General features: G+C 40.6%; 1 protein-coding gene across 1 annotated transcript in view; it reads right to left on the bottom strand.

The window, feature by feature from the left end:
* The window catches only part of LOC108276370 (leucine-rich repeat-containing G-protein coupled receptor 6), an 85230-nt gene that overhangs the window by 48239 nt on the left and 21058 nt on the right, over positions 1 to 15933 (bottom strand). The window contains exon 2 of the mRNA XM_017487981.3: positions 1072 to 1143. Coding sequence (XP_017343470.1) covers positions 1072 to 1143 — 72 coding nt within the window. The remainder of the gene's footprint in view (positions 1 to 1071; positions 1144 to 15933) is intronic.

A 15933-nucleotide genomic window follows, 5' to 3' on the forward strand; every position in this document is an offset into this window, starting at 1 on the left:
TGACTGGCTGTGTATAGTGGAAAAGTTTGCGTACCCTTTAGACAAAATGAAAAAACGACAAAGAAATGTAATTTATAGTAACCTGAAATTAAATACAGTTGGTTTCATTGATCTTCCTTCAAGTTTTTTAGCGTTTTCTTTTTTTTTTTTCGTCAAGTAAAAATTGGTAAATAGTGTTTGATAAGATATTAAAAGTAATATAAATCCTAAATCTTATATCTCCCTTTCTGAATATTATATAAATATTTTTCTAACAACCTGTATAACTCCTTCCAACGTTTTTTATATCGTCTGGAGAGCTTCTGGACCGCGCAGCCTGCTCTGCATTATATTCCTCCTGACATATCTGTTTTTATTTTTCCAGATTGTTTGGCAACTCTTTGCCCATTATTCTTGACATTTCTGTTATAGCACAGTGTCTTCTTTAAATCAGTTCAGGCGCCTGAGAGAGTCATGGCAAAACTGTTTCTGTTTACTTCGCTTGATTTTCCTTGTTTTGGATTGTTATCTAGTTGCAGGATAGGCGAAGGTTTCTTTCTTTTTTTTTTTTTACATCATAAAATTCTATTTCTATTCTACATCATAAAATTATTTCTAGATAGATTGCAAAATAAGTGCATATTTTTTTTCTTTTTTCTTTCCAACGTTTTGCACTTTAGCAAAAGGAATCGTGATAATTGGAAAGGATAAACCCTTCGTTTCGATTATTATGCCCTAACTATCTGACTGCTCACTGGTTTCTAAGCTGTAGAAATAAATAATAAGGGATATGTAAAGAATATGGCATGCAACAAGGTTATAATGACTCTCAATCATTAATGCGAGGTTCTTCATGGCCGTACATGTAGTGTTTTTTTTTTGTGTGTGTTTTTTTTTTTTTTTTTTTTTTTGGGGGGGGGGGGGGGGGGGGGGGTGGGGTGGTTAATGACTCAGAGAACAGATCTTCTGCCTCACTGAATCACATCCTGCTGGAACCAATCACACATAACCGATCCTGACTGATACAAGGCTGTAGCATTGAACTTTTCATGTTCATGTGTTTACATAAGCGCGTTAGGGTCACACACTTACAGTTCGGTGAGGAACGGCAGGTTGTGGAAAGCATTGGGTTGGATTTCGCTGATGTTGTTCATGCTGAGATCTCTGCAGAGACACACAGGGAGGAGGAAGAAGAGGAGGAGGAGGAGTATAAGAAAATATATCATGGTAAACACAGTAAAGACACACTGATTATAAATACTTAAAAGTAAACCAATCAGTAAATGGGAGACTATTAAAAGTGATCATGAACGTACGGACCAGAGGATTCCAGGTTGAGTTAAACCTGTTTGAGATTAACGTGAATCAGAAACATAGCTATAACATAGTACAGGAGTGTCTCCTAATTTAAACATAATAATAATTGATAATAATAATAACAATAACACTTTTCACCCTGAGTCCGCAATCCCGAAGTGCTTTACATAAATATAATACAATCCACAATAGTATAAGGATTATAGCACAATAACCTGAAAATGAAAGAGAAAAAAAATTCAAAGCAAAAACGAGGAAACGGAGAAAAGATATACGGTAAAGGATGTTAGTACAAAATGAAGAAATAACCTTATTTTCTTCTTTTTATACGTTTTGTTTCTCTCATCCTTTGCTTATCGGACCTTTTATAATAGTTTTCGTTTTCTTTTCTTCTTCTCTTTGGGGATTTAAAAGTCCCTCCCCCGAAAAAGTGCTTAATTGTTCTATGATGAGGGGTCATGCTGGTGGATTCATAAATATATATATATTTAAAAAAATCACATTTAATAAAGCAAAAACTAAAATCTCAATAGATTTGACTGCTGAGTGACACTTAGCTATAAATAAACCAGTCTGAATAGGTATGGCTTTAATGTGGATATAATCTGCACCAGAACCTGAATAATGTATAAAATAAGATCTACAAATGTTTTCAAAGTTGTTCTTTCTCCCAGGATCACCGTCTCTACATGTGGAGCCTCTGACACATATGATGAACTACTGCTGGACTAACACCATCTCTCTCTCACTCTCTCTCTCTCTCTGTGTTTCATTTCCACCATCTCCTGCACCTTCAATCCATCTCCATGATGTGACGTAGACTGCAGAGCATCTATTACTGTTAGTGGACTAATTACACAACCTTGTTCTCGCATTTCATGCCAGAGAAGGTCATTGCCCAGAAGGATCCGGACCCTAATTAAAGCATCTGAAATCTGGAACTGTCTTCCCATTATTCGTGTCTCTCCCAATTTCCCATCTCATTAATTAACATGATGCAGATGCGGGGCCTGGACTTCCTGACGGGGGAGAAACGATGAAGAACGTCGCTCCTTCGCTGATGAAAGGCGACGTATCGCGTTTCAGCCTTTTATCGCCTTGATTAACGGCCCGAGCCACTCGCACCGCACCTGTAAGATGTGACCTGGGCCATCTCGATGAGAAGTTCTGGAAAGAAAGAACGACTCGGTCGATCTGGCCAAAACCGGTCCGAACGAAACATGTGGACTCGATATCAAAGACGGATGGCGCGCACCAGCGCTTTTTTACCATCCATCAGAGAAAACAAGAAACATGGAGAGAGAGAGAGAAACTTTCCATTGTGAATCATTGTTCGGCAGCTGGTAATTTTTCCTTTCTTTCTTTCTTTTTTTTTTTTATTACGTGTGTGTAGACAAGGTCAGGTTTCTCAGGGTTGTTTCCCAGATGTTTTTCTACCTTCTGTCTAATCAAGCCAAGTTCTTTCTGTCTTTAGAAATAGACAGCTCGGAATAGACACCTTACCCATCATGCTTTGTGTTTGCCTTCGTGAAATGTACTCTTAGTTTGAGACCGGCGCTACGTCGTGCATGTAGCTTTATAAGAGAGCGAAGCGTATAGCCACCATTGCAGCATCAAACCACACATGATTTGGCTCATTTGTTTCTATGTGCATTTTGTACAATGCTAAACTGTACTGTTCCTCGTCACCGAGGTGGTACCCGGGAACCCTAAAAATCATTTTTAAAGGTGTAACGATGCATACTAAGGGTACAGCACATGTATGCTTGATAGTTCCGCCCCAGCAACAAGGAAAAGTTCTGCTTTAAACCTTTATTTCAGAAAGTGCATCATTTTCCCATACGTGTTAGCGGCATTAGCTTAGCTCCAGTGCAAACCTAAAGAGAAGCAAATGTTATACAATTTATACAACGTTTTGGCTGATCGACAACTTTTATACTGAGGTAGACATTGCGTACATTTCATTTTTCTATAAACTGTTCTCGTCCCGTCCCCCGACCTCCCCTCCCCCTCCCCGCGGAACGCCAGTCACTCTGGACTTGATTGGATTACAAATTCTCACATCATATTTAGCAGCCAGGCCGAGCGCTGCGTCTGATTTTAATCTAAACCTTCAGCTTGTGTCAATTCCCCGAGAGACGTGTGTGAGCCTGCAAGCCATCGTGAATATAACCAAACTGCAACATTACTTCATTTATGTCCCAAAGGGAACTCATAACCCGAGACCACCAAGCAAGTGAGGAATAAACGGAGAGGTCTGAAAATATTCATCGCCGAGACTTTGATACTCTTTTATTTATTTCTTTTGTCAGAGTGTCAGGCACGGCGAGGTGAAAAGCTAATTTGCACGGCAGGGCGTCTGGAAAACGTCGTATGGAAAACAGGAGCACGGGAGCACATGCCGGGCTGAACACCGATGCTTTATACTGACACGGTGGCATGGAGTACGCTCAACACAAACCTGTAAAACGGCGGGGAGGATTCTGACTCAAACGAATACAATATCACACGCAAGAGTTGCTATTCATCAGCATGTAGTGTTGCTGAAGTGAAACGTATAGAGTCTGCAGGTCTGATGGTATTTCCATCTGTAGAGGGTTTATAGGAATCACATTGTATTTTGCTGACTCCTCACGTCAGGGGATCGAGAGTAATCAGACGTATGTTAAAATAACGCATGAGTAATTTTCCAGGTCAGCACCAAACGTACATATTCACATACACGCGCATCATTTAACAATGAAGATCTTCAGTAAGCATTTTATCCTGGTCAGGGTTGCACTTATATAACGCTTTTTTAACCTTAGCGGTTCCAAGGCACTTTACACTGGTTCTCATTCACACACCAATGGTAGCAGAGCTGCCATGCAAGACATTAATTTGCCATCGGGAGCAACTTGGGGTTCAGTGTCTTACCCAAGGACACTCCGGCATGTGGAGTCACTTGGGCCGGGAATCGAACCGCCAACCCTACGACTAGTGCACAACCCGCTCTACCACCTGATCCACAGCCGCCCTCTGGATCCAGAGTCTATCCCAGGAACTCAGCATGAGGTGTGAATACACCCTGTATGGGACACCTTTGGTTTTGGGAGGTCGGAAGCACCTGGAAACCCACGTGGACTATGCGAGAACATGTGAAACTCCAGACAGAAAGTAACTTGACCTTAGGGTCGAACCATGGACCTCGCTGCACCACCACCCCACCCATACAGCATACAGAGTGTCTGATATCTTTTGTGAGCTTTTCTGGCCACAAGCTTCAGAATCTTGAGTCTTTGTGCTCTAGTGTGCACTGTTTTTCAGCTGGAATTGTTGAGATATGCCTCCTACAGCATGACAGAAGCACGGTCTGAAATGGTTGAACCATTTTTTCTCTCTTCTCCCCAAAGGTGCACTTACCAAACTTACCAATACGGACATAAGGCCATGCCCACATTCCCATTCACGGACGTCGAGACAGGCTCAATCGGTTTATCCCCGGTTTTAACCGAATAATTTCACATTTTGAAATCCCTTTTCTAAGCATTTGTTTAATCTCCATGTTAAAGTCTCATGTTCAATCTAATCTGCTTCAATCGAATTACGTCACCGCTCAATTACTCGTAGATTTCAGTGCAGCCATTTTCCACAGGCTGTGCTGTCTGCTTACTGTAAGCATGACATGAAACTGCAAGCTACGCTGAACACCAGGATTCTACGGATGATAAAAATAAGTAATGAAGTAACTAAAGAAAAAAGGAAGGAAGGAAGAAACAGCTGATGTATAAAGATTTTTAGACAAATTACGGTACGGTGATCCTCAACAGATTTATGATTTTAACGACTGCGCATTAATCAAAATGTCCGGGGTGAAAAATAGACTCGAAAACCCCAACAGTGACACAACATTTAAAACAAAACCGCCTTTTTCCATAGAAATAGTCATTCATATCCATCAGGATTCTATTGACAGTTTGTTTTATTTGAGTCTATTCCATTGGGTGGTAAATCATATTTCTTCTTTTCTCCCTTGCATAACATCTGCTGCTGTTTGTATTGAAATCATTACCAACTAATGCAAACCACATTTGTTTTTGCGGACAGAAATGGGAATTATTTGGATCGGGTTCGAAGAAATGCCCAGTGCTCAGTCTCTGAATGACAAGGACCTACTAGGTTGATTCCAAACAGGAGTAAAACTCGATCTGTACTTCTCCCGTCGTGTTTTGTTGTTTTCTGTGTTCGAACCCGACCTAAATAATCGCATTGTTCGAAGAAAAGCTCTCGAAAATGAAATCTAGCCCCGAATGAAAAGAAGCAAATATATACGTCAGATACCAAACATATTCCGTCTGATCCGCTCCAGAGTATACGGAGTAAACGAAAGGTTGTTTGCATTTATACCAACCACGGTGCTGTTAAGTTCTCAAATCCGATCGGTCAGAACGTGTGCATTATATTCGCATAACAGCACGGCTTGGAAAGTAGTTCCGGCTGTAACATGCACTTCTAATACGTTATGTTTCTATAGTAACAGCTCATGCACAGCGACTTGTACAACTGACAGCCTAAGACTAACATGAAAGGGATTTTAACTTGTCTTTCTAGCATCCCACAATATTAAATCTAACTATAAACCTTTATAATGCATGGCGTGTTGCTCTTTAATAAATTGAACATTGTAATCATTGGCAAATCGTTGTGGTTTAAGCAAAATAACACAATCCAGACTGTGCTGTTTTATGAAAATGATGCACTTATTGCACGGCTTGTGCGTTTTGCCGCATCACACCACCCCAGTGTACGTTGTATTCCTATACCAGCATGGTCTGGATTGTGTTATTCCTTACATAACAGCATCACCGAAAGTACTTCAGGTTTATACTAATTGGCTTTCTTTAATAAATGAAAAAATGGTAAATGTCGGCATGAGAGCTCTTCGGGGCGTGCTGTTATCGGAAAAGAATCATCTTTAGAGTGCTAAGAGTAACTCCGCTTCATACATGGTCACATGACGCTTGATATATGGTCACATGACTACTGTTGACATCCAGAGCTGTGATTTCGCATGTAAGGACACAACTCATAAGTGGTGTATCAGACCCCCCCCCCTCCCCCGTTTAGGAATGGTTTGTTCCAAACAACCTTCTTCTTCTTCTTCTCATAAATGACATCAAACATAGAGGTTTCAATGTCACACGGTTCACTAGTAGTGATGAAGAACCTCAGAGACACAACCTCGTGATTATAAAACACACAAACGCATGCATTCGCTTTGATTTATTCTCAGTAGATGCTCCAAAATGTCCTGGAGGACTGAACATTTCGAGAGACATCAAAACATTTTGGAGAGCTGCAGAAAGCTGTAGAAGTTGTATAAGACACGAGGACATGACCAGACTGCTCTGTCGATCGTGTCAAGACACACAGAGTGAAAATAGCCGTCTTTCAAAAATGGTCTTTGAAGTGGCTGTGGAGATTTCGCTCTAAAGTGCACAGGTATGCTTTAATCCACCGTGCCCTCCCACGACAGCTTCCATACTGCTGCAGGAGGGGTTTCGGAGAGTCTCAAACACACATACGCACCTCTCTGTACACACTCTTCTCTGTACACACTCTTCTCTGGGCACACAATGAGAAATTTTGGAAACAGAACTACTGCAGACATGTCAGTGTTGTAAACTATTGAGTGATTCCGACTACGGGTTACATGATGTTCTCTGCAGCATTATAAACATTAACAGTGTATTATTAGCCTCTCAGTGAACACGGAATTAGTATTCATCTACTGTAAAGCCATCCTGGTCCACCTTAATCTGACTCCTAAAATATTTAGATACTAATTCTACTATAATGCAAATATATATATATATATATATATATATATATATATATATATATATATATATATATATATATATATATATATATGTTAGAAGCCAGAAAATGTAGTTACAAGAAGAGATAAAAGAGAAAAGTGAAAACAAAAAAAAAAAGACAAAATTGTTATTGTAGTATACTGTAAACATATTAATTATTAGTAGTATTAGTGTTAAAAGTTACATTATAATTCCAACTTTATTGTACATAAGAAAATAAAAAAGAATTTCGTTCATTCTTTATTGCTAGATAAGAAAACAGTTTTCAGCGTTAAAAAAAAAAGGCTTTTTAAAGAGATATTTTGCGGTTACTTTTTTTTTATATACTTTAGATTCAGTTTTCAGTGTACTAACTTTTAGTTTTAGGACAGAGTGAAAGTTGTGTCTAGTTTTTATTTACTGTGCTAAATTATTAAGTAGTTTAGAAAATTAATAAACAAATTAATTGGTTGAGAATGCTAAGGAGTGCAGATGTTGGGGGGGGATTTATTTATTTATTTATTTATTTATGTGTTTGTTTATTATGGCATGATTTGGCTTGACTTGTATAATGTAATATGTGGGGCGGGGGGAGGGCATTTAGTTATTTATTTGTTTGTTTGTTTGTTTGTTTGTTTATGTGTTTGTTTATTATGGCATGATTTGGCTTGCCTTGTATAATGTTATATGTGGACGGTGGGGGGCTTTCATGTAATTTTTTATTTATGTGTTTGTTTATTATGGCATGATTTGGCTTGACTTGTATAATGTTATATGTGGACGGTGGGGGGCTTTCATGTAATTTTTTATTTATGTGTTTGTTTATTATGGCATGATTTGGCTTGACTTGTAATACTGCACTTTGTACAGGATTGTAATCCATGCTGTTGCTATATAGATTGTTCATCCTATTATAAAACATTTCTATCCTGATGTGTGTGGTCTCTTCCAGGATGACTCCAGCCTCGTGCACAGACTATGAGGGTTCACTGAATGATTTGATGAGGATGAAAATGATGTAAATCGTATGCTATGGTCTTTACTCTCACTATAGCTCACACAGTGACAGCAACGGCATTCTTCACTTCCATAATCAAAACACCAGCTGAAGGAAAATCTTTTAGAGAACGGTTCCAGAGACTTGTAGAAGGCACATTGATGCTGTTCTGGTGGCTTTCGGTGGCCCAAACACCTTAATAACATACTTTATTTTGGATCTTTGTTTTGTTTGTTTTTTTAAAGTTTTTATTTTGTCAGATACGATTGACTAGAGTATTACTCAGGTTTTACGTATAGACTGCCGTTTAGCTAAAACACTGCTGAAATATTTAATTAAGAATTCATCCTAAGGATGCCAGACCATCCATCTGAGAGAGAGAGAGAGAGAGAGAGAGAGAGAGAGAGAGAGAGAGATGGGATGGTCATCCTCTCTCTGTCAATCAGTGTAACAAGGTGTCTGCTAGCTCTTACACACTATAGCTGTTTTAACCAAAACAAGCTTTCATTCTGGAAAACTAGACATCATGTAAACGTCTGGCGACATTCTCTAAGCTTCTTTGTGCTCAGTGCCTTTCCTGTGAGTCACACCATGAACAAGAATACAAGAAAACGTTTAATTTTCAAAAGGATTGGGGTTTGAGAAAAAAAAAAAGGACTATTATTGAGGGATAAAGAAGAGGAAATTGCAGTATAGATTACAATCCTGTTTTGGAGGACGCCGTTGAAGTCTCCCTGGAGAGAAACCTCAAGTCCTTTTTAGGTGAATCAAAGTGTGAAGGATGCAGCTGGTCATCAATCCATCAGCTGGGAACTGGCGGACCCAAAACAAACAAGCCGACATACTGTACCGTATATATTTCTTTCTCAACTGCAAGGCCTTGTCCCACTCTGCCCAAATTCATGAATTCATGTCTCTGATAAGAGCATTCCAAGTGTTGGACGACGTTTGGTATGGAAACGCCTCGTCTTCCTCAGCCGGTCGATGACAGAGCTTCATTCATCATTGCTAGTGGAACAATCTGAACATTGTTGGCATGCATTCTGTTTTTTCGCCTTTCTTCTATGAACACACACACATACAGACTCACACACACACTTCCCTGCAGGTCAGGAGACATAGTTCTGCGCTTCAGATGAGACCACCCTGGAGAGAACGACGGGATTGACTGAACAAAGCCTGAGATAAAGATGGCTAATTCATAGCTACACTTTAAAAGGCAACCAGGATGAGGGTTCTCATAACACACCACGCCTGAACACGTCATGTCACTACACACACCAGTGACGGGTGCTGCGTTTCCATCACTCGTGACATTTATGGTGTTTTTTTTTTTTTTTTTCCAAATGACTTCAGATCCTGACGCATGAAAACATATTAACCTCACATACTTTATGTTTCACTAAGAAAGATCTCGATCATTCGTCCTATCTTTTGATCTCTTCCCTCACTTCCTGTATTTTACCTTCCCATCCAAATGTAAAAAGCCGTGTTTCTATCACTGACATGATGTCATCAGAAAGCCCCTGTGTGCATTTACACCAGTGTACACACGGTTGTTAATTCCATGCGTACTACATACACCTCGGTTTAATACAAGCTGGTTGATTTGTCCTTTATTATAAGAGCTTGTTATAGGGGGCGTGGCCATGCAATAGTAGGTCACATGGTGAATATGTATTCTGTACCTATGCTAGGAACTCAATAACTAACTACAACCTGCAGAAACGTCTATTCTCTGACAAATCCTTTTAAACGTCATCTATATTTTATTATTTAAGATGATAAAGAAGAGGAAGCATTTCCTGGAGTGTCCTTTTACTCAAGACAAAGCAGAATCTCTTTCTGTCCATAAAAAGTACTGACATGATGTTTATTGTTTATTTGTTTATTTAAGTACTGAGTATGGAAGCATTAAAGAAACCCTTTTGCACCTTGAATGGTAGGTGAAATAAACACCCATGCAGCGCGTCCTCAATGAGAGGCTTCAGGCTAAAATCGGTTGCTTATGTTATATAAGTTCTGTCCTCATAAATAGAGCGGAGGTAGATGAGCTCGAAGAGTCTGAAAGGGAATACGAACCGGATCGACCGTGACAAAAAGAGGACGAGCAGAAAAGTAGGTGAAAGGAAAAGAGCGACATTGTTTGCTCTTCCTGTGGTGGTGAAAAGGTGGTGCGGATTAGCATTGTGCTCACACAGACACAGGAAGGGCAAGGAGACAATACACACTTCCCCTCCTTCTGTTTTTAAAGCAGTCTCCCTTTTCTCCTTTTTTGACGCACCGTCAAGCTTCCTCAGGTTTGTCTGCTCTCTTTTGTTGCTGCTCTCTTTTCACCTGAGTTTATGACACATCGCACATACACACGCCGGAAAGGGAGGGGAACGATGGAGGAAGGAGAAGAGGAGTGCTGTCTTTCTTTCATGTGTTCCATTTAAAGAGAGAGAGAGAGAGATGTCTGGGTGGTTAAATGGGATGTTTAGTCTGTGGATACGTCATGGGAGCTGCGTTTTACACTCCACTCTCCCCTCAGGGCGCTGGAAGGATGAACTGAAACACACACTCACACACACATGGCTGGAATTACTTATTATTATTGCTCATCATCATTTTCAGTGAAGCCTGATCCCTCGGATGAGTAACTCTGAGCTCTGTTTCCGTGTCACTGCGGCTCCTGATGTTTTCGCTTCAAGCGACATGAAGAAATCAAGAACTCTTTATTCGATAAATGTACAGGAAACACGGGACTCATCATAGGAACATGCAACATATTAACCATATGCTTACGTCATACCACGTACATTGAGTAAGGACATGTGCAGTGTGTCAGTCTGGCAGTGACTTGATACAGCCTGTAGTGTTTGTGTCCTTGACAAAACTTAACAGCGGCAAGTCGTTGGCTAGCATTTCAAGCATTTCTGTATTATTACCTTTTATTTTTCGGTATTATTACCTCTGTGATATCCCTTTTATATAATTAAAGAGTAAAACACCTGTGGAGGAACTGAAAATTCCGTAGCTGAAGCCGTTAGCTCGGTCGTTCTCTCAACTCGGTTAGCATTAGTAGTTAGTCTTGTCAGTAGTTCCATATCAAAGAGCGTCTAGAAGCCATAGTTAGGACGTTAGCAGTGCAGCTCGGGCCCAGAGTAAGGTGTTTTAGTGTTCCAGACTCTGACTCAGAAATGATTGACTGGCGTCTGTACAGTTTCTCTAGACCATTAAATCGCTGCGAATCAGACCACAGCTCCTGCCTGTAGTGCCACTTATGTGGTGGATTGTTTTACCCAAAGCAACTATAGTTGAACTGTAGTTGATGTTTAAGGATCTTGCTCATGTTTCCAGCTGTAGCAGCTTTGTAATGATGAGACTTGAACTCACAAGCTTCTGATCAGGTGTCCACAGCTTTAACCACTGAGCCACCACCAATCAGAACACAGTTCCCACCCCCCACTGCCACTGTAACCAGTCAGACCACAGCTCTGGCCTCAACTGACACTCATTTGCACATTTGGTTTTATGATGGTTTTATCCAAAGAAACCTACAAGGTTTAAGGGTCTCCCTCAAGAACTGTGGCAACTTGGCGATGCTGGCATTTGAACTTGAAACCTTCTGGGATCTAGGCTTACCCTCAGTAATCATTTAGACCACAGTTCCACCCCTCAGTGCTACTGTAACCAATCAGACCACAGTTCCCACCCCCCCAGTGCCATTGTAATAAAAAGGTGTGTTCGACTTCGGCTGCGGCTGGATGTAACTGATCAGCGAGAGTTGCTGCTTGCAATCGGGGGAGGAGTTGAAAATGGAGCCATCAAGTCGGACACTTTCTGCTTCCCGTAGTGACGCTCACACGGTGTTTGCTTTCTTTATCGAAGTCAGACCAAAATTCTAACTGGCATGCACTTCTTCAAGTCAGCTGCCGATCAGTCTCTGCAATGCCGCATGAAGTCGAGCACAGCAAATTAGACCATAGTTCCACCCCCCAGTGCTGCTGTCACTAATCAGATCACAGTTCCACCCCGCAGTGCTGCTGTCACCAATCAGACCATAGTTCCAACTCCCAGTGCTGCTGTCACCAATCAGGTAACAGTTCCCCATTTCACAGTTCACACAGCTCCCACTCCCTAGGTCCAATGAAACAAACTGGACCACAGTTCCATCCCCAGTGCTGCTGTCACCAATCAGACTACAGTTCCCACCCCCATTGCTGCTGTAACCATTCTGACCACAGCTCCCCATCTCCAGTGCCACTGTAACCAATCAGACCATAGCTCCTATCTCCAATCCCACTTATTTGGCTGAAATTTTCTATCCAAAGCAACTTACAAGTGAGAAAGGGTACAACTGAACAAATGGGGTTTAAGGGTCTTACTCAAGGACCCAGCAGTGGCAGCTTGTTCATGCTGGAATTTGAACTCACAACCTTCTGTTCTGTTGTGCACAGCCTTAACCACTGAGCCACCACCAACCAGACCACAGCTCCTATCCATAGTCCACTGTAACCATCAGAATCAGAATCAAACCAGACCGTTTGGTAAAACAGAACAGTGTTCGCCGTTTCATCCTGTGATTGCAAGTTGAAATCCCTATAATGCCACAGCCATCCCTGGATGGGAGCCAGGCAGCAAAATGTATTGTCCTTTATTGATGGGAAGGATGGCATTACTCTCCCCATCAATCAAAGTGACACTAGCCAATCTATACATGAGCTTCTACGAGCTCGTGTATATGCTTTCCTCCAAGTGTGTTAAGCTGCCCTGTAATGCAGCATGTGCAACAGTTTGAGATGTGATTAGCTAACGTCACGTGTCATGGAGGAACTATATGCTTGCCCCACCCTCCCTGGTTATTAGCTGCTGTGTGCTAGTTAAGAGCTGACTGGTAGGTGGGATTTGGCTAGAATAAATGAGAGAAAATCATTAACACTTTGGTAAAATATATAAATATTTACAACAGAGACGTTAGCATGGTGACTAGTCATATCTATTTTGTCACTTCACACCAGCAATTATCACCAGGAATATTACGCAATACACCAATCCATGCTATGCATTTTCTGTATCCCCTTGCAAACCGCACATCTCCACACTCACATTTAAGGCTGCTTCCTTTCTAAATCCACCCTTCTACACACAAAGAACAGATCATCATCTCCATTTACATAAAGACAAAAGAAAACGCTGTTTTTAGTAGGATGTACAGGTGAAGCGTCATGACATGTGACAGTAACCATAGGAAGTGGAATAAGTGTATGAACCACTGAGTATCATTGAACCATTGCGTATGAAATCTGTCTAAATGGCCAGTATGTTTTATTTTTGCTACAAGGCTAATGGTGCTCATGTACGCTAACAGGTATGAGACATTTCCAACAGTGGAACTGTACGTGAACTAATTCAGAAAGTGTTACGTGCTAACAGTCTTAGCCAATAAAAACAGTTAGTGATTTTGATAACAAGTTTATCTAAAAACAGGACTTTGTTACTGTTGACACTTGGATTCTGTACACTGCTTCGTAGTAGCATCTACAGTAGCGATGCGGATCTGGGTCGTATGCAAATCAGGAGCAATACTTTAATTCATGGAGGGTTTAAGGTAGGATTGGGAGGAAATGTGGAATCCTGTTGTTGTTACACACAAAGAACTTCAGTCTTTAGAATATGAGACGCATTTCAAGTATCCGGCTGTAGCCGGTTTTAGTCTTGTGTTGGGAAGATGATCCATTACTCCTGACAGGTAAGCTGTGTTACAGCCTGATTCTCCTCAGGCGCTAATGATATTTACTCTGCGGCTCCCTCGTAATTTCTCTCCCCCTTAAACACCAACCCCCCCCATTCCCTCGCTCTCGGGTGGAACGGAAGCTCCTAGTCTTTGATGGAGACATCCAGAGGGTCTTAACCCCCCTTCCTCCATCCCCTCCCCCCCATCCCATCATGCACCACACATTCCTCCACATCTGTTCTCTTGTCATCGACTGTATCCGTGAGCTCTGCCTTTGCATCTCATTCACTGCAAACATGTTGGGCATGTTTTTCTTTTCTCCATCATGTAATCCACTCCTACTTTTCCCTCCCAGTCTTTGATGCCACTGTAGGGATTTGAGGAAGCATTAAGTGTCATTAACGGCAGCTCTGTTTATATCACCTGCCAAATCTCGGTTGAATGTGAAATGAATGGACTTCATTCAGCTGGAATGTCTTTCTCTTCTTCTTCTTCTTCTTCTTCTTCTTCTTCTTCTTCACCTCATTAATACTTTTTTTTTTTTTTTAAATTGGGTTTCTGGTCTGAAATTTTTTCCCTCCAAAACATACTGATGGAATATGAATCTTGCCAGTTCCTGATGTTGTAATGGGTGTTACAGCAGCAGATTTATTCATGTAAACCCACACTCACTGCAACTTCACAGTCATTATGATCCTAACACACTTTCATTCATTCTCTATTCACTATACTGTATAGTGCACTATTTGGGGTGCAGCCACTTTGTAATATTGTCCGAATTCTTGTCCGAGTTACAATGCTTTTATATTCCCTGGATAGTGCACTATATTATTACCCATAATGCACTGTAAATCTATGTACATTACTAGCACGCTAAATTCCACAAAAACACCTGTATATAGTGAATTAGCGACTAAGTGATTTTTTTTTTTACTTTCTCCTTGTATAACACCTTTTTTTTTTTTTTTTTTTTTTTACACATTCTACAGATTTTCAGTGGAATACGAACATTTCCGAAAGACCAGACTGAATTTTGAGGAAATCCAGCTGCCATCTTATGGCGTCATAGTGTGAATTACAGCATCTGACCAATCAGCAAATTTATTTTTCATTCCGTTTCTTTTTCTTAATCGTTCTCTTTTATTCTTCCTGTTTTTGTCCTTCATTCTCTCTCTCTCTCTCTCTCTCTCTCTCTCACTTTTTTTCTTCTGTTTTTTTTTTCTTTCTTTCTTGCGAAAAACAGGACAGGTAAAAAATGTTCTGAAATTGTAGCCAAAACATTGAATATTTTATCTTATTATAAACACGTTTCAGAAATTGTAGACATTCTCATTAGAGCTATTGCTAATTCAGGTTGTAGATTGTTTCCTGGATGCGTTTTATTATTATAAACACTTTGTTTACTCTTTCCAATATTTTAAATGCAAACAGGTAGAATAATTGCGGCTACTCGCGATGAGCGTTTTAGCCGTTATCGTGCAGCCCTGCGGTACACCGATATCCTACCGATATCCTGTCGTGACCTTACTCTTTTTTTCCTGACCACATCATCTTGTCATCGAGTGGCGTCGTGTTCTTCCTGTTAATCCCTCAGCTCTAATGGGACTCACTTTGCCAAACACGATTGGTTTGAGGACAGTCCAGTGATTCCATAAAGCCCCCTTTGTGTTTATGAAGAATAGGGTGTGACGATTCAGCTGAGGCCCATGCACAAGGAGGAATCTGTACAATGCGAACGCACACTCGAGCCGGACAGAGAAACGTACTGTCTTAACCCCATCTGTTTTGATCCAAAAGTGGAATTATTCTGCAAAGTGCAGGTCTAAATCTACATATTGCTCACCTCTTCCTTAAGCACTTGTACAAGCACTAAATCCACACAGCTTATTTTATTTAATAAGTTCTTTAATTGATTGATTGATTGATTAATAATAATAATAATAATAATAATAATGCTCATTGTCCTGTTTTAAAGCAGTGTGTAATGATTTCAACTAGTTGTACACAAAACTCTAAAGTAGCACCTATTAGCCCCCATTTATTTGCGAGAACTATGAGATCACACTTCCTCGAGGTACACA

The sequence above is a fragment of the Ictalurus punctatus genome, chromosome 15, assembly GCF_001660625.3.
Source record: "Ictalurus punctatus breed USDA103 chromosome 15, Coco_2.0, whole genome shotgun sequence".
Lineage (NCBI taxonomy): Eukaryota > Metazoa > Chordata > Actinopteri > Siluriformes > Ictaluridae > Ictalurus > Ictalurus punctatus.